We start from the raw sequence: 18819 nt of genomic DNA on the forward strand, positions 1-18819 counted from the left end.
GTAAAAAAAACACAAAAAACAACCAGTGTAATGTGTGTTACTTGTGGAAACCACCTGTGCTTTGCAGATGGCAGGAGCTGCCTTCTGAGTTAACATATTGGTAAGGTCATGCATGTATATGTGTGGGACACGAATGCAGTGATGATAGGGTAGGGGTGGGGTCTGTTTGTGTTTTTTTGTGTTTTTGTTTGTGTTTTGTTTTTGTTTTGTTTGTTTTTTGTGCAAGTGATGACTTCTGAAACAAGTATGTTCAGTTTGTTATTACCAATAGTGTTATGACAGGGAAAAGCCAGAATGGAAGGGTGATGACTTTTAAAGATATATGCATGGGTTTGTTTGTCTCGTACATTTTTTCATAGTGTCTTCCTCAGGATGTTTTCTGTACACTCTTTATATACCTGTAAATTAATTAAAAATTTTTTTTTTTAAGATAGTTGTGTAAAAACAAATTGGTTTCTATTTGACATTCTTCTCATAACCCATGTGAATCCAAAGAACCAAAGTAACTGTTTCCACTGTTAAAACAGGTAAATTGTTCAGGTGGGAGTGGTCAGTCTATTTTTAGCAACAATATCAACAAATATATTGTTTGTAGAACGAAACTGACTGGTGTTTGTGAATAATATATATTTTTGTATCCATGGGATGATACATTAGTGTTAACCATCTAAACACTTGTGTTTTTTTCTGCAAAACAAGAAGTCTGTTGTGGTGTACATGACTTATGTGATTTGTAGTAATCAGTCAGGAAATATAGTTATGATTTTATTCATTGCACTGAACATGTAGTTTTTGATACAGTACTGTGAATTTTGTTTCAGACAAAAGAAAAATGATTGCTTTCTCAATAAAAGTTAAAATTGTGAACTTGAACTCAATATTTTAGATTTTTTGTTCAGTGAGAATGTGAAAAATATTGAAAATGTTCAAAATTTCTGTTTTTAGCAACATAGGTCAAAGGTCATCAAAATGATTATGTTCCACAAGGATTTGAAAAAATATCATATATTGAAAGTTTGTTTTATTCTGATGACATTGATATATAACACATGAAGTTTGGTCCATAGATGCACATTTTATAAGCATTCTAAAATTGTTGCATAGTAATTGCCAAAAAAAAAAAAAAAGTGAAAAACTCCAAAACTGTTGAGAGTTAAGTCATTACTTTCACCAAAAAATGACCCTGAAATACCAGTGCTTTTTTCATATAGTGATGACTGCATCGAAATGGTGGATGGATACAAATACTTTTGCTGAAGACCACTGGGCCAAGCAAGGAAACAAAGCAACACATGCTCTCAAACATAGTATATATGAGGAAAAGAAGTAAAGATAGATGTGATGATACAATTGTTTGACAGTTTAGTCACCCCAATTCTCAGTTATGGGGCTAAAGTGTAGTTACCATTCAGTCAAACTCCTCCGTGCCCTCTGTGGTGTTTAACCAATTTAATGCCTTTCTCTCTACAAAATGCTGATCAGAAAATGAATGTTAAATTCTGAAGGAACTTAATGGGCATATACACAAGAACAATTAAGTCACCAGTTCTGGCAGAGTTAGGCAGATATCCCATTTCTCTGACCACAGTGTGTCAGGTTATATCATTCTAGGTGCGCATCACAGAATCGAAAGAAGACAGCTGTTTGACTTTGAGGCAAGCATATGATGTTATCGATGAAATCATTGGCAAGAGTTACTTTGTTTGATTTGTTAAAAAGATACTGGTTTCAGTTGGATTCCCACGTGTTGGAAAACCAGGGTACACTCAACATTGAGCGACTCTAAATATTCTGTTACGAATAAACCACAAGATAACTATGTTCAATTTTAGAACAGCATGAAGAACAGGACCATTTCAAGGCTCTCCATTTATTGTAAAATTGTGAACACTTGTACATTACTAGAATACAACGCTACCTGATCAGCTGACAAAGAGTACTTTAACACAGAAGGGCTTATGTTGATTGCAGATAAGTGCAACTTAACTAGTAAAGACCAGCTGTGTAAAGCATGTGGAGTTACGGAGGATGAACTGCATTTTCTGGACAAGTGTAGTATGCACTCTGACTTAAGATCATGCCTCCTTGTGACCGTTAATTACTGATCTTTGAATCATTGGCCATATGGCATTGACAACACATTACTCCAAACTCCGAGTTCTCCGTTGCAATTAGGCTGTTTTCAACCCAAACTGGCAAGATATATCTATGAGTGTTTTGACATTTGCAATCCATAGAAGATCTTTTAGAAGATCCTGCATGTGCTGACAGTCTATTGCTTTTATCTGTTTATTGTGTTTAGTTTTTGTGTCCATAATTCCTTTGATGGGTTTTACACACACACACACAGAGGCGCAACAGATATGCAACAACTCTACACAAATAAGCACACGAGTCCCAACACATTCTCTCTCTCTCTCTCTCTCTCTCACACATAAAACACGCACATACACTCACAAAAACAACACATGTACATGCGCATGCACATCTACATTTGCCATCTCCCAAATTACCCACTCACACACTCTCACACACATGCATACTCACACACACACACACACACACACTGGCTGAGCTTATTGGTATTATACAAGCTCTGAACTACTTGAGGAGCCATCTAATAGTTTTCCTGAAAATGGCATTCTTTGTTGATTCCAGATCAGTACTTTATGCTATAGAATCATTTAGCCTTGAAACAAGACCTGACTTAGTTATCATGGCAAATCATTTGGTACATTGTGGATTAAAGGTACTGATGTCAGTTTTTGTTGGGTGCTTTTCTCATGTGGGCATTTATGGCAATGAAACTGCTGATAAAGCAGTTAAAAGAGGAGCACAAGATTAAAAAAAAATGACAGAAATACATGTCCAACTTGCCGTGAAAGAGGGATACACTCTGTAAGGAAAATCAGCATGGGGTCGATTTCATAATGGATGGAAGGAAAAGTTTTTAAAACAAAAAGGGACATTATTCCTGAGCATATTATTAAAGAAAAGATACTGAATCCATCAGCTTGCTATACAAGATTGATAACCTCTACTTTCTTCCATATGAAACTTGACGTGCTGAGAGGCAAGGCCTTCAAGACTCACTTGTGATCTAATCGTTAAAATGTGTTCTGTATTTGTTATTATAAAGCTTTGCGTTTAAAAAAAAAATTTAAAAAAAGAAGTCCTAACCAGATTCGAACCCCGCGTGTTCGGGTGAGAAGAAACTGCCTTATCCATTACACTATCTTGGCTCCTTAACTGACGTTCTAAAATTTAACATTTGAACATACATTTTTAAAGGGCGATAAATCAATTGTGGTATTCGCAGTGAGAACGCTGTTTAAATCATATTATTCTGGTGTATCTTGGGCATTCAAAAAATCTTTAAGGGCAGTAAAAAATTCTTTTTAATGGCTATCGCCGCAATCACACTGCAACATTTAGCCGTTTTCACTAGATCTAGATAGAAGTACAAGTTTAGTTACACCCGCCGGGAATGTAGTGCGACACGGTCGATTCAATTTCTCTTTTATGTTCATTCTAGTTTTATAGTTTTAAAGTTGATATGAAAATTTTGTATTTTGTTAAACTAATAACATGTAGAGCCAAGTACAAGTACTTCTAAACGTTGTAAGAAGTGAAAAGGACTTCATTTTGAGAAAAGTCAAGACTGGAAATTTTTTCGTTTCATCGTGATCATTTCAAGGGTATTAACTCACATGGTTTACAATTTTTAACTGTGAATTCCAACTGATTCTGTGGATTTTTTTATGGCAGTTCGGGGCATAATCCAGTAGGTGATGAGGTGTTCACAAATCTTTCTCTGAATAAATATTTAACGGTCTCCTTCTCCAACTTTCCATCACTGCATGTTATCGTGTATTGTCCATTGAATATAGGATTGAACGGACAGGTCAACAACTTGAAACAAAATGGCGTCGTTCGCAGCGCTTTGAATGTGTATAAATATGTGTACGCAAATGATTTTTGCCCATGACCTTCAGGGCTCAGACAACAGATCTGTAAAGTCCACTGGTCGTATTGATTTTAGTATTTTCCGAAAAAGACCCCTTGGGCTAATGAACTTAGTGAAAGCCCTGTACACTGAGAGTAAAACACACAAGCTTTTTTATGTATTGAGTGTAATTTCAAAATGTAATGTTTAAGATGAGAAAGATCAGTTTAAAGCAAATTAAGTCCCATAGCATTAATTACAGAGTAATTTCCCCTTTTTTACTATCTGCATCAAAACGTTTGCAAAATAAATAAAACTTCCATGCTTAGCAAAAGAAGTTCCTGTTTGAACAAAAAATGATAATAATGACTGCTCTTGTTGTTGTGTCAGAATATCAGATCAAAGTGCCAAGTTTAAAGAATACAAAAAAGATAAATATAACAGTAAATGCAGTTTGCATATAATTAGGCTTCATTTTTTATTTTTTTGTGCCCATCCCAGAGGTGCAATATTGTTTTAAACAAGATGACTGGAAAGAACTGAATTTTTCCTATTTTTATGCTTAATTTGGTGTCAACTGACCAAGTATTTGCAGAGAAAATGTCAATGTTAAGTTTACCACGGACACACAGACACACACACACACACAGACAACCGAACACCGGGTTAAAACATAGACTCAGTTTGTTTACACAAGTGAGTCAATAAAAATGTTATATGCATCTTTTTTGCATCATTGTTTTTTTCACTGTCAGCAGTTACGTACCTTCTTGCCCAAGTATTTCAAAGAGAATAACTATTCTGCAGATAATTGATTTTTGAGAAGTTATTTCTAACGAGGTTTTTATGGTCAAACTTTCAAAGGCATTGGTTCATAGCCCTATTTCTACATTCCTTTAAAGTACTTCAGAATTGTGTTAATGGTTTTAGTTATTGTTATTATTGAATTGTAACCGTTAAATCTAAATGCATGTTACTTATGCATTTATTTCGTTGTTTTCTACCATAGTTTTTTCCTGACTTCTCCTCTCCCCAACCACACAGTGATTGAAGAAACAAATAGTCATAGGTCGCACATGCTTGTTGCCTTCGTCCAAGTCGATCACCTTAGGCATTACTCGTTTGTTTGATGAAAGTTAGATGGGCATGCGCAAGCTTCAAGTTGGTTATGGAACTCTCAAGTAGTCGATAAGGATAGAAACAGATATATATATATATATATATATATATATATATATATATACACACATACAAATTGGGATATTCACACAAAAAAAGAAAAAAAAAAAGAAGTTAGACTCCAGTGGTTTCAGGTTTGGCTTGTCCATATGATAATCATAACAAACAAAATACTGAAAGGAATGAAAAATTAGGCAAGATGATACATGTAGTTTCTGCCACTTAGAAAGTGAGGATATGGAACATCTGTTTGGAGATGTAATATTCTCAATTCCTTTTGGTCTGCTTTTGAACTGACTTTGAACAAAAAATGCCAGTATACATATCAAACTTAAAAGTAACAGAAGAGATGGTTCTGTTTGCTAAATGCCCAATTTCATCTGATGATATCCTCGGGTTCTTAATCCTGCATGCTAAATTTTATTTTTATAAGTCTAGAATAGATTGCACACCACCAGTATTAGAAACCTTTTTGCATCAAATTAAGGTACGGTTCAACTTCTTACAAATATTTGGCATACATAAATGTGTCACACATCATTTATGGTAAAGTGGTTTCACTACATGCCACTGATAAACTAAAGATAAATCTACTCTTGTACAGTAGTATATATTTATCCTTTATTTGTAGAATCAAAGCAGTTCTCGAGATCAAAACAATTATCTTGCACAATATAGTTAGGCCATGCAATAGTAAAAATATATATTATATTCATTTGTATTGTATTGTGACTTTAAGACCATCCACACAAATGAAGCTTCACCTTATCCAAATTCTAATATGATTTTTTTCTCTCCGTTTTTTTGTTGTTGGTGTTGGTGTGTGGGTGTGGGTGTGTGTGTGTGATTTCTGATTTATTTTTGTCATCCATGCATAGTTGTGGGTTTGTTTGTTTTTTGTTTCGTGTGTGTGTGTGTGTGTGTGTGTGGACACGTATATAGATATGCATTATAAATATTATGTGACATATGATACAGCAATTTATGTGAAAGTGTTCCATATATGTTTTTTCTGAATTTTTGTGTTTTTTTTTCTTGTCTGCCTTTTTGTTGCCATTATATTTATAAAATTTTGAATAAAAAGGTTTAAAAAAAAAACAATGTTAAAAGATATGGGAGTTCAAGTAAGCATTTGGGAAAAAAAAGATTTTCTTTTTTTTGTGCAGGATAAGAAGCTGTAGTTACAAGAGGACAGTACATCACCACCAGTGCCGATTAGTTGAAAACATCTGATGAAGTATCAAGGGCTTTCACAGTAAAGAAAGAGGATGGCAAGTGGAGAAAGGAATGTGTCTCTTGTGTTGGTGACACCAGCAAATGCTGACAGAGGTATAAGAAAACATTTAATTTTTGACTCATGTACAGAGGGTGAATCAATGTATTAACTTTGTTTCGGTTGTCCATGTGTTGTGCATTTACGTTGGCAGATTAATGGGCAGGTTATCAGTAACTGCAAGAAGTGAAGGAACCAAACTGGGCAGTGTGGTAGATATTAGTTAAACTTGCAAGATATCATTATCACCTTTGTGATGAACAGTAAGTGCTGCACTTCAACGAAAGCCTTAACTCACTTCGGACGATGGAACGCTATAGCGTTCCAGGCGTAAGGTAGCGTTCCGGATGGCGGAACACTATAGTGGTTTCGACAAATAAAAATTTGTCCACGTTTTCCTCATGGGGTAGCATAAAAATCGCAGCTACACCGGGCATTGCGAATGTGTCAAGGGTCGAATGGAAAGTTTCTTCCGTGAGGTTCCTTAACTATACACTCACTGGCCAGCTGTTGACCTTGGTACCTCACATGACAAGCTAATCTGCATATGTACTGAAAATGGCGTCACAGGCTATACAAGTGGAAATTTTTTGAATAAACTAGATCACGACAGCGGCTTTTTACTGCTGCTGAAGTGATTGAAATGCTTCAAACTAAAGGTTTTGACATTGACGAGGATGATGAAGACATTGAATAAAGTATCTGCAGTGAAGAAAACTACCAGCAAGAAGGTACTGACAGTGACTTAGCTTCTGAGGGCTGTGAGGAGAGGGAGGGGGTTGGGCGTACACATGTTAGAAGAGGGGTCAGTGGGTCAAGTACGGGGATGTTCATTCAGTTACTTTGTGTTTTGTATTTTTTGTGATTTTTTTTCCTAACCCTAACAAATGGGTCGTCTGCAGGGGAAAACAAGGGAGAAAACTATTCATCCGGAGTGAGTTAAATTGCAATCAACATTACAGGAATCATTTGAACCCTTTAGTGCCAGGCATTATTTTGACTTGTGCTTCTTTTTGGAAGGCAGCTTTTGGTTGCAAAGTGTAATAGTTAGCAAGAAATTCTAGCATGCAAACTATTGCAAGAAAGTATACATAAGAAAATGAACAGACTAACAATATCTGATAGTTTGAACTATTTGAAGCTTACTTGACACACTGGTTAATAATAAGTGAACTGTTATCGCGAGAAAAATATTTTGGTGTCATATACTGTACCATGTCAAACTGATGCAAACTAGGCCTATCGGTTTGCTCTGCTTGGCCAAATTTTGCGCGGCTAACAGTGAAAAGATGACTGTCTTGCCCGGTCCGCTCTTAGCCATTCAAACGCCTCTAAAATCTACAAGTGCTGAATCATTCCTTTGGCCAAGTCTCTCAATGCCATCTTGTCAGGTTTACGCTCTGTCTCGTCTTTTGCTTGTTTTGGCTGTTAAGCATGTTCATTTGGCCTTATTTTGCTTCATGTGGCTTGATTTTATTGTATTCTTACCTTTTGTGTACTCGATTCGACTCTGCCCCCTCGAATCATACTTTTTTCTCTATCTCTCAGTTGATCCTGTCTTTCCTTTCTTTTTTGGGGATCAGATTTTCGCTGGGCGCCTAAGCACGGTTACCATGCCTCATATGTCATCCCACGACGGCAGGAATCATGATGCTGGGATCGAGACTTGGCAAGAGACTCTCCCAGGCCCGGAGATCATGATTTCTCCCGGCAGGGACTGCGGTGATGTGTCTTCAGACACGGATCGTGGAGGCGACACTCCGAACATTACAACGGTTATGAAGGGGACCGGGGGAAACGGGGTACGAGCATCGCCTCCCGAGGTGTCCCAGAGTGAAGCAGGAAAAAGGGGGACTGGCAAGTCCTCTCTTGGCGGTGGGGACTCATGGCTAGGCATGAACTCCCAAGTGGGGGCCGCACCTGGCCGTTACCCTGGTCCCCACTCAGAGACGGCCCTCAGGGGCCCCATTGCTGCTCCCCCTCCTCCCTCCACTGCCGAACCCCCTCCCCCACCTCCATCTGTGGGGGAGAAAGTTTTGGTTCTGGTGGGGGACCTCTACTTTGTCCACCCCGGGCCAAGCCACTCCAGTCTCCCCACGGGAGGGGATTCGGGGCGCGTGGCCACCTGCTTTGCAGGTCTTCCCGCTATCCGGCCAGTCTCCCCTGCTGGGGGAAGCCCATGTGTGTCAGGCGGTTCCGGGCAGTCAGCCCACCAGTCTTCTGGGGTGACTGACACCCAGGTTGGACCTGACCTCCCTCCGACTTGGCCAGGTTTTTCCCTTCATGGAGGTCAAGGCGCCAGTGACCCTTGGGGTCACAGCATGGCTGGTGCCCAAGGGTGGTTCCCCCCATTCTACCTGTACTGGGGCACACCTATGGTGCACGCCGAGTTGCCAGGAGGACCAGGGGACTGACGGCTGCCGAGTTGTCCCACTCGGCCCGTGGGAGCCTGCAGTTCCCACCTACCCAGCCCTTGGTTCTACAGGGAGATGAGTGGATGTTTGTCCCCTCACAGCACTCATGGGTCCCTCTTGCATCCAGGAATGCCCTCACTGAGAAGGTGTGGCACCCACCATCCCAAGCGTGGTTGGACCTATGGTCCACACTCTCCCCGCCCGCTTCAGGCGTCAAGGAAATAACAGCTGCGGCCATAGTCCCCACTTGGGATCGTCCCAGCTCGTCCCACTGGGCTGACCACAGCTCACAGGATGCCCCAGCGGGTACATCCACTTGGGATGGCACCCAGCAGGGGATGGACTGGGAGCAAGAGTGGGAGCCTCTTCCTTTGGAGGAGGACGAACAAGCTGATGAGCACTCTTCACCCCCATCCCAGGGGGACAGATTGAGCCCACGGTTCCCTAGGGACCAGCCAGATTCAAATTCAGACTTAGCCGAGCTTGAACTGACCCTCCCCAATCGGGTCATGCATGCTGAATCGGTCCCTCAGGCTACATTGTCACCCTTGGCCCTCCTTAGGCACTGTGACTCTAACTCCCGAACCACCAGACGACTCTGAGTGCCAGAAATGGCCCAGGAATGGCTTAATAAGCGAGCCTGCACTGTCAGGGGTGCTGCTTCCATCCCTCCTCCAGGCATGGAGTCCCTGTCTGTCCCGGGCACCTTTTCCCTGGACAAGTTCCTTAAAGATTCCTCCAAAGGTGGGGTGTGGTCCTTGTACACACATGACAGCCCTGCCTACAGCGCAGCACCTTCCCCACTTCAGCTAATCTATCCTTTAAAACGTTACCAGAGTGGGACAGATTGGTCCGCCGCTGCCTCCTCAAGGTTTCCACGGCTTATACCTTCTTCGACATGTTCCTCCACAGGGCCAATGAGCTGTGGGAACAGCGTCCGGTTAATCAGGACACGGGGTCGCCTTCCTCTGTCCCGCCGGGCCTCTTCACCGATCAGAGGTTAAACACTTTTGGCAATAGGGTAGCCTCTGGTTTCACAGAGGCCGCAGACACAGCTACCAGCCTTCATTTCAATACTGTGCTGGCTTGGCGTGATGCCGTTCTCCGCCTCTCTAACATTAAAGTAGAGGAGAGGGCTGCCTTGCAGTCCATCCTGGCGCAGCAGCACTCCCTCTTCAGCCAGTATGCGCCCCATTTTGTCAGCCACAGGGAAGAGACAAACAGGGAGGTGGCTTCATATTTAGCCCACACCTCCCAGGGGCGCTAGGATTCGCTGCCATTGAAGAGACTGGCCACCAGGGCCCCTCCATATGCCACGCCACCTAAGTCGAAGCGGCGTGCGCAGAATCAACGGCAGAGGAATAAACCAGCACATGTCCATCCAAGCCGACCGGCCATGCCTAAGGCCAGAAGGCAGCACCCCCAATGACTGGGCCCCAATTGAGCACCACCAGTCGTCCAGCCCCTCCAAGTAGGAGACTTGTCCCAGCACGCACATCAGTGGTGTGCTCTGGGACTCAACAACTGGATTGTGTCGGTGTTAGAGTCGGGGTACATGCTGCCTTGGGCGGAGGACCGCCCCCCTCTAAGATCCACTTCTCCTCCTTATGTGCCCAGCTCGGCGAAGCAGGAGAACATCTTAGAAACAGAGATATCGCACCTACTCCTCATAGGGGCAGTATCTCAACTCTTGGACCTGGGCCCCGGTTTTTACAGCCGGTTGTTCATGATTCCAAGGGTCTTGGGAGGGTGGAGACCAGCCTTGGACTTGTCCCACCTCAACAAATTCCTCCCCAAAGTCAAATTCAAGATGGACACACAGGCGCAGATTCGAGAGACCATTCAACAGGGCGATTGGGCAACCTCTATCGATCTGAAAGATGCTTATTTTCATATCCTCATCCATCCGGCATCCAGTCGGTACCTGAGGTTCATGTGGAGGGACAAGGCCTGTCCCTTGCCCCTTTCCTGTTTACCAAGGTGGTGTCCATCGTCTAGTCGGAATCCATTTGTCTCTTTGTGTACCTGGACGACTGGCTCATTCTGGCCCAGTTGCAGGCCCCGTGCCAGAGGCATATGGCCAGACTTCTAGACCTTTGCTCCCAACAGGGCTTCCTCACGAACCAGGAGAAATGCGATCTGTCCCCAAGTCAGTCCTTCGACTTCTTAGGGATGAGATTCGACACGCGGTCCATGATAGTCTCTCTGACGCCAGATCACTGGGACCGTCTGGCAGGCCTCCTCAGCCACTTGCGCCGTTCCTCCCGAGCAACAGCGCGGACACTTTCTTCTCTCCAGGACATGATGGAGTCCATGGCACATCTCATTCCCCTGGGCAGGGTTCTCAAGTGCCCTCAGAGGGCACTGAGGCTACGGTGGTCCCAGAGAACCCAACCATGGGATACCCAGATATGTCTGGGCGTGTTGTTCCTTGAGGTGACATCAGAGTGGCTAACCACCCTTCTTCAGACACCGGGGGTGCCCATAGCCCCACCTACTCTTCAGGTGGCACTCTTCACAGATGCCTCCTCCCTGGGCTGGGGAGCCCACATGGACTCACTCCATGCAGCAGCGACTTGGTCCCAGGAGGAGCGCCTATGCCACATCAATGTTCTGGAACTGGAGGCAGTTTGAAGGGCTCTTCTGCACTTCATAGGGGAGACCACTGTCAAGACCATCCGCTTGTTTATGGACAACACGACAGTCGCATGTTATGTGAACAGGGGGGGGGCGGGGGGGGGGGGGGGGGGGTGCGTACTCGGCAGACCTCTCCCTGCGGACCAAGGCTCTCCTCCATTGGTGCCACAGCAAGGGCATTGCACTTTCAGCGAGACACTTAGCAGGAAAAGCCAACATGCACTCAGCAGGTCCAAGAGTGTCATCCACACAGAGTGGACCCTGGACAAGGACACTCTTGGACCTGCTGAGTGCATGTTGGCTTTTCCAGAAAAGGAGGAAATGTGTAGGCAATCAGACTGCTCCAGTCTAGAGACAGAGCATCCACTGCCCACGCTTCCGGGTCGGCGACTGGAGAGACATAAGTGGGGAAGTGTCTTGTTGAACTTTGTGGCAAAGAGGTCCACCATCAGCCGATACCGCCAATACCACACCCCCTGAAGAGTGTCCTTGTCCAGGGTGGATGACACTCTTCAGGGGGTGTGGGATTGGTGGTTTCGGCTGATGGTGGACCTCTTTGCCACAAAGTTCAACAAGGGTGGATGACACTCTTCAGGGGGTGTGGGATTGGTGGTTTCGGCTGATGGTGGAACCCTTTGCCACAAAGTTCAACAAGACACTTCCCACTTATGTCTCTCCCGTCGCCGACCTGGAAGCGTGGGCAGTGGATGCTCTGTCTCTAGACTGGAGCAGTCTGATTGCCTACGCGTTTCCTCCTTTTCCTATTCTGTCCAAGGTGATTTGGAAAGCCAGATTGGGACACCTGCAGCTGATTCTCATTGCGCCGAAATGGCCAGCCCAGCCCTGGTATCAGGACCTTCAGTCCCTGACACACGTTCCACCCCTGGAACTTGAAATCAAACCTCATCTGCTGAGGCAGCCTCGTTCGGGGATTCCTCATTCCAGTCCTCAACTGCTCCACCTGCACGTGTGGCTGCTGTATGGTTGGAACTGTCAGCACCACCATTGACCAACTTTCTGGCTCACTGATCCTCGGTTCTCAAACTGTCTGCTAGTTCTGTGCAAGGGTACAGGTCTGCCATCTGTACCACAATCAAACAGCTGGGTGGTCCTGCCTTTGAAGCAGATTTCCTGCTCAGAGAGGTGGCTAGGGTCGCCTCTCTGAAGGAAGCTAGAAACCCCAGGAGAGTGCCCTTGTGGGACTTGTTCCTGGTGCTGGATTTCATTCGAAAGCAACCCTTCGAGCCTATGGGTACTATTCCTTTCGACTTACTCACCCTCAAGACCACTTTCCTTCTGTTGATGGCCACGGCGAAATACATGGTCTTAGTGGAATGCCACAAGATCTGGCCTTCCACAGAGATGGTTCCACCACCCTCTGTTTCCTTCCAGAGTTCCTGGCTAAGAACCAAGACCCTGAGGTCCCTTCTCCCTCTCTGAGGGTCAGACCTTTGTCTGATATTCTTGCCCAAGACGATGAGGATAGGCATCTCTGCCCTGTTCGGTGCCTCAGATACTATTGGGATAGGTCTCGCCACAGGCGTTTTTCTCAGAGACGTCTTCTCATCTCCCTCAATGAGAATTACAAGAAAGACATCGCTGCAGGCACCATTTCTCGGTGGATTTCCCAAGTCATTCGTAGAGCCTACTCTCATTCTCACAGGGATATCAGCTGTCTTAATCCCAGAGCACACAAAGTGCGGGCCATAGCCACTTCGGCTGCTTTCCAGCACTCAGTGCCACTGCAGCATGTCTTGGAGGCAGCCTTCTGGCGGTCTGAGGATCCCTTCATCAACTTCTACCTCAGAGATTTCTGCATGGCCAGGGCTGACGGTTCCAAGGGGATTTCCTTTGTCACAGCTAACACTGCCGTCTCAGTTACAAAGGCTCTCCATGTGAACCAGTAGGCGTTGCCCTCCTCCATTTACTTTAAATTCTGCATCAGTTTGACATGGTACAGTATATGACACCAAAAGGAGGAGTTTGTATTATACTCCATGTTTGGTGATACATATACTTACCATGTCAAATTCAAATGCCCGCCCATCCATCCCTGCGTCTCTGCCGTGGTTCTCATGGGGCATTTTCTCGATGGCCACGGAATGATTCAGCGCTTGTAGATTTTAGAGGTGTTTGATTGGCTAAGAGCGGACCGGGCAAGACGGGTCGTCTTTTCACTGTTAGCCGTGTTAAATTTGGCCATGCAGAGCAAACCGATAGGCCTAGTTTGTATCAGTTTTACATGGTAAGTATGTGTATCACTAAACATGGAGTATAATACAAACTCCTCCTGTTGACGTACTACCTGAATATATGTTATAGGTTGTTAGTAACAGCAGCTGAAATGAACCTAGAAAATACATGAAAACTGAAAACTAAACGTGTTGCCGCATCTTATGCATGCATCTGTAGCCAAGTCCTCAGCTATGATAACGTAGTTCAACTCACAGCACATGCCATGAAGCGGATGACAGTTTTACTACAGTGACGGTGTCCAGCCATTGACATGTTGAGGTAACTCGTGTGGCGTAACATTATTCAAATTCAAATTTGAAAAGAAAGCTGTTTGGCGTTCAGCGTTGTCGTCTGCTTGATCATGTCATTTTGCCTGGCACTGCTTTACGAAGTTGACATTGAGCGTGTCACACACACAGTCAGCTGCCTGACATTGTACTGCACTATCATCTCATCTTCTTATCTTCTTTATCTTCTTTCTTTTTTCTTCTCTTATTCTATAACTATTGTAAAATAAAATAGAAACCCCCCTTTTCTGACTGGCCTCTATATGCCCCTGGCCTGTGCAAGGTTCTTTACTTTCACTCTTTTTATCCTAATTCAGTAATTTATTGATTCTTTTGTAACCCCATTATAATATACTGCTTGAGTTAATACGGTTACACAAGTGGCATCGCTGACAGGATATTGATCCAGGATAGATCCACAAGATCTAATAACTACCAAGTTAAACTGGTCTCTTAGTCAAAGAAGGCTACTCACTTGCGTAGCTTTTGTCGGCGATCCGGCCGGCTTCTTCAGCGCAACTGCTGGGTAGAGAACTAGCAGCTGTATGCATTGCCATGAGCGAACTCACGACAGTGCGACTTGACAAGTGAGGAGTACACCAAAGGCAGGTTGTGTTGGCCCCAGTCACGGTTGAGGGTGGGGTTCCTGGCGGTGATGTGGTTCCCCTCTGGAACCATCTTGCTTCTCTGTCGAGAACTTGCACATTGTCCTTTCCAAAGTGATGTTGGTTGTGGGTCAGATGTTCGCCCACTGGGGAGGACTGTCGTTTGTGTTCTTTCAGTCTTTTGTGTAAGTTGCCCTCAGTTTCACCAATGTAACTTTGGTCACAGTCCTGGCAGTCTATCTGGTATATCACTCCTGATGTGTCCAGTTTATCTGTTTTGATCCAAAAATATTCTTCTAAAATTACTCTTTTAAAAGTTTTAATCCTCTGGTCCAAATTCAGCCCCAAAATGAATTAAAATAAACCCCAACCACTCCCATTTGTCTATTACATATATGGCACTTGTGAGCAAGGATGTTTTAATTCTTAAACCCTTTTCTCATCCAAATTACAGTCCCTTACCACTCAGTTTGTTACACACAGTCATGAATTGTAATCTAAATTTCTGGAATTCTACACATTTTCAGCACATTGTTCACACACTGTTTCTTGGTAACTGCAGTAGAAATGTGGTAAACAAACCTTTTCTTTATTTAGTTTTTTTCAAGAGAAATAGAAATCTTACACACACACACACACACACACTTTCACATAATGACAAATGAACAGAATACCAGAAATGTGAGACAATGAAAAAATGAAAGAAAATGGATAGACAGAGATAGAGAGGTGAGCAGTGTCAGATTGTGTGAGTGTGGAAAAACCACCACACACACACACACACACACACACACACACACACACACACACACACACATGGTCTGCCTGCAACATGCTTCAAATAATTAATATGTGTGTAACATGCATTTATTGATCAACAGACAAAAATTCACGTGCCATGCCTGCCAGTGCCACACTCACTCACCTCGTGCTCACTTTCAGACACCATCAAAGAGGTTAACAGTGACCTAGTTGGCACACAGTGCAGGGGAGGGGATGAGTTCATCCGGTTCAGACTTTTGCCTGCAGGAGTTAGCTGATCCCCTTCTTTGATCAATGCCAATGTGATTTTCAAAAATTACGCTCCTCCAGTTATTCATGCCATGCAGAACATTGTTCCACCCCATTCTCCAGACATTCCCTTCCTCCCTGCCCTGAAAAATGGGACAGGATTTCCTTGAGGTCAATTCTGGGTCACCCACAGAGCTATTCTTGGCTTCTTCTTGACAGCAAAATCTAGCTCTACAACTACCACCACCCTCCACCCTCTCTGCAAATCACCACTCTCACATTCATTCTTACCTTCCATAGAGTGACTACAATCAAATGTTGATTATTCTGTTACTGTTCTGGGGATCTGCAGGAAAAAGCACTAATTCTTTAAAAACAAAACAAAACAAAAAACAACCTTTATTTTGCAGTATCTAGGCTAGACCACTCCCACTAGTGAAGTGTTTCCTGGGGATAAACCCTGACTGGCACAGCTTCAGCCCATCACATACTGCTACCTTGATCCATGATCCCTGCACTAAGAATGAAAAAAATTACTAACTCCCTTTTTTTTCCATTCCCTTTCTCTCCTGTTTTCCCTCCTTTTCCACTCAAAGGTGCCAACAGTATTGGCCTCTGCAGCTGTCAGGGGCAGGGCATTCCAGTCCCAGATTGTTCTTGCGATGAATCTGCCTGTCCATATTGTGTCTTACAGTTAATCCTGGACAGCTGTTCTGGGTGGACTTGTGGTTGTCGCAGCAGTGGAGGGATGAGTTTCTGCCTCAGGAAAGGCATGTTTACTTTGTCATGCTGCAGTTTGTACAGCATGACCAGTCATGCCATTTAATGTCGCTGTTGGAGAGTGGGCCATTTGAGCTGGTTGATCATGTCAGAGATGCTTGATGTATTCCTGTAGTGCCTCATTGCAAGTCTTACTGCATGTCATTGGACTGATTCCAGGTGATCAAAGTCCTGTTGTTAGTATGGATCCCAGACTGATGATGAAAATTCAAATGTGTGGTTTGTCTGTCGGGATCGACGAGGACCATCTAGTCATCCTGGGGGTGGGTGGGTTGGGCTCTGTGGTTGTGCAGATGACTTGTCAGGCCAATCTGCGCCCAGAAGGTTCTGACACAGTGTGGACAGGAGATGGTGGCGGCTGTCGGGGACTTGCTGGCCCTGCTTTTCCTGGCCTGTCTGCGTTGCTCTGCTGCAGTGATTCTGTTGGCCTCACAGGATTTGGCGCCTTTGTGGACAGCTGAACGCCACTTTGGTCTGTCCATTGCATTCAGCTCCCATGTGTTGTGGCTGATGTTGAAGGCCTTCAGAGAAGCTTTCAGAGTGTCTTTGAAGCGCTTCTTTTCGGCCTCCATGGGAGCGCTTGCCATGTTGGAGTTCGCTGTACAGCAGTTTCTTGGGGAGCCGGTGGTTTGGCATGCGAACTACATGGCCTGCCCAGTGCAGCTGGGCCTGCATCAAGATAGTGTAGATGCTGGGCAAGTTTGCACGAGTGAGCACCTCTGTGTCAGGGATCTTCTCTTGCCACTTTATGCCGAGAAGTTTTCTGAGGCTGGTGGTGTGGAAGTGGTTCAGCTTTTTGGTGTGGCCTTTGTAGACCGTCCATGATTCACATCCATAGAGCAGTGTGGTGAGAACTATGGCCTTGTATACTTTGAGCTTCGTCTCCAGGGTGATGCCCCTCCTGTTCCAAACATTCTTATGGAGTCTGCCGAAAGCAGCACTGGCTTTGGCGAGTCTGGCATTCACCTCATTGTCGATGACAACTGTGCAAGAGAGTGTACTGCCCAGGTATGTGAACTTGTCCACTGCGTTCAGTCGTTGCCATTTGATGAAGATGTTTGGTTCAATGTAAGGCTTTCCTGGAGCTGGCTGGTGCATCACCTCAGTCTTCTTTGTGCTGATTGTGAGGCCAAAGTTGTCACACGCAGCAGAGAACTTGTTGACGCTGTGTTGCATGTCAGCTTCGGAGGCAGCGTTGAGAGCGCAGTCATCAGCAAACAGGAAGTCGTTGACGGTGTCTGTCCTCACCTTGGTTTTTGCTTGAAGCCTCCTGAGGTTACAGAGTGAGCCATCTGTGCGGTACCTGATGCCAATGCCTGCGTCAGCGTCTCTGAAGGCATCTGTCAGCATGGCTGAAAACATGGGACTGAACAGGGTGGGGGCAAGAACACACCCTTGCTTGACTCCGTTGGAGATAGGGAATGGTTCTGAAGTCTCTCCGTTGTCTTGGGCTCGGGCCAGCATCCCGTCATGTAGTTGCTGTATGATGGTGATGAACTTTCTGGGACATCCATACTTCGCCATGATTATCCAAAGGCCATCTCTGCTAACAGTATCGAAGGCCTTGGTCAGATCGACATAGGTGGAGTAAAGGTCGGCGTTCTGTTCCTGACACTTCTCCTGGAGCTGCCTGGCAGCAAACACCCTGTCAATAGTCCCGCGTTCTTTCTGGAAGCCACACTGGCTCTCTGGTAGGAGACCTTGCTCAAGGTGCGCTATGAGACGGTTGAGTAGCACTTTGGCCAGAGTCTTGCCTGCGACAGACAGCAGGGATATTCCACGATGGTTGTCACAGGCCTGATGATTTCCTTTGCGCTTGTACAGGTGTATGATGGAAGCGTCTTTGAAGTCCTGTGGAACTGCCTCATGCTGCCAGATGAGCTGGAATAGCTGATGAAGCTTCTCAGTCAGCGCCATACCACCTTCTTTGTAGACCTCAGCTGGAATGGAGTCTGAGCCAGGGGCTTTGCCATTGGATAGCAGATGGATAGCTTTCTGGGTCTCCTCCAAAGTTGGAATGGCATCCAACGACTCACTGACTGGCACCTGGGGGAGTTGGTCGATGGCTTCATCATGGATGGTGGAAGGGCGGTTCAGTACGCTGTCAAAGTGTTCAGCCCATCTCTCAAGGATCCCGTCCTTGTCAGAGATTAGGGAGAACCATCAGCACTGAGGAGTGGAGCAGATCTGGAGGTGGTGGGACCGTAGACTTCTTTCAGGCCATTATAGAAGTTCTTCATGTCGTTCCTGTCTGCAAAGCCCTGGATCTCATCAGCTTTGTTGCTCAACCAGGAATCCTGCATCTGCCGCAACTTCACCTGGATGGTGCAGCGTGTGCTCTTCAGTATGTCTTTCTTTGACTGTGACTTGGGATCTTCAGTGTGGGCTCTGTAGGCTTGGCGTTTGTCTTCCAGCAGCTGCTTGATCTCAGTGCAGTTCTCATCAAACCAGT

The 18819-nt window shown here is 44.8% G+C and overlaps 2 protein-coding genes across 4 annotated transcripts in view; one reads left to right on the forward strand and one right to left on the reverse strand.

Annotated features, from left to right (window-relative positions):
- LOC143283115 (uncharacterized) overlaps positions 1-18819 on the reverse strand; it is a 551198-nt gene that overhangs the window by 423318 nt on the left and 109061 nt on the right. The gene's annotated exons all lie outside the window — the stretch shown is intronic.
- The window catches only part of LOC143283114 (anoctamin-1-like), a 358246-nt gene that overhangs the window by 18160 nt on the left and 321267 nt on the right, over positions 1-18819 (forward strand). For all 3 annotated transcript variants that reach the window (XM_076589234.1, XM_076589235.1, XM_076589232.1), the window contains one exon: positions 6292-6454. In XM_076589234.1, the coding sequence (XP_076445349.1) occupies positions 6394-6454 (61 nt within the window). In that variant the 5' untranslated portion in view covers positions 6292-6393. The remainder of the gene's footprint in view (positions 1-6291; positions 6455-18819) is intronic.

Source organism: Babylonia areolata, chromosome 6 (genome assembly GCF_041734735.1).
Source record: "Babylonia areolata isolate BAREFJ2019XMU chromosome 6, ASM4173473v1, whole genome shotgun sequence".
In the NCBI taxonomy this organism is placed as follows: Eukaryota; Metazoa; Mollusca; class Gastropoda; order Neogastropoda; family Buccinidae; genus Babylonia; species Babylonia areolata.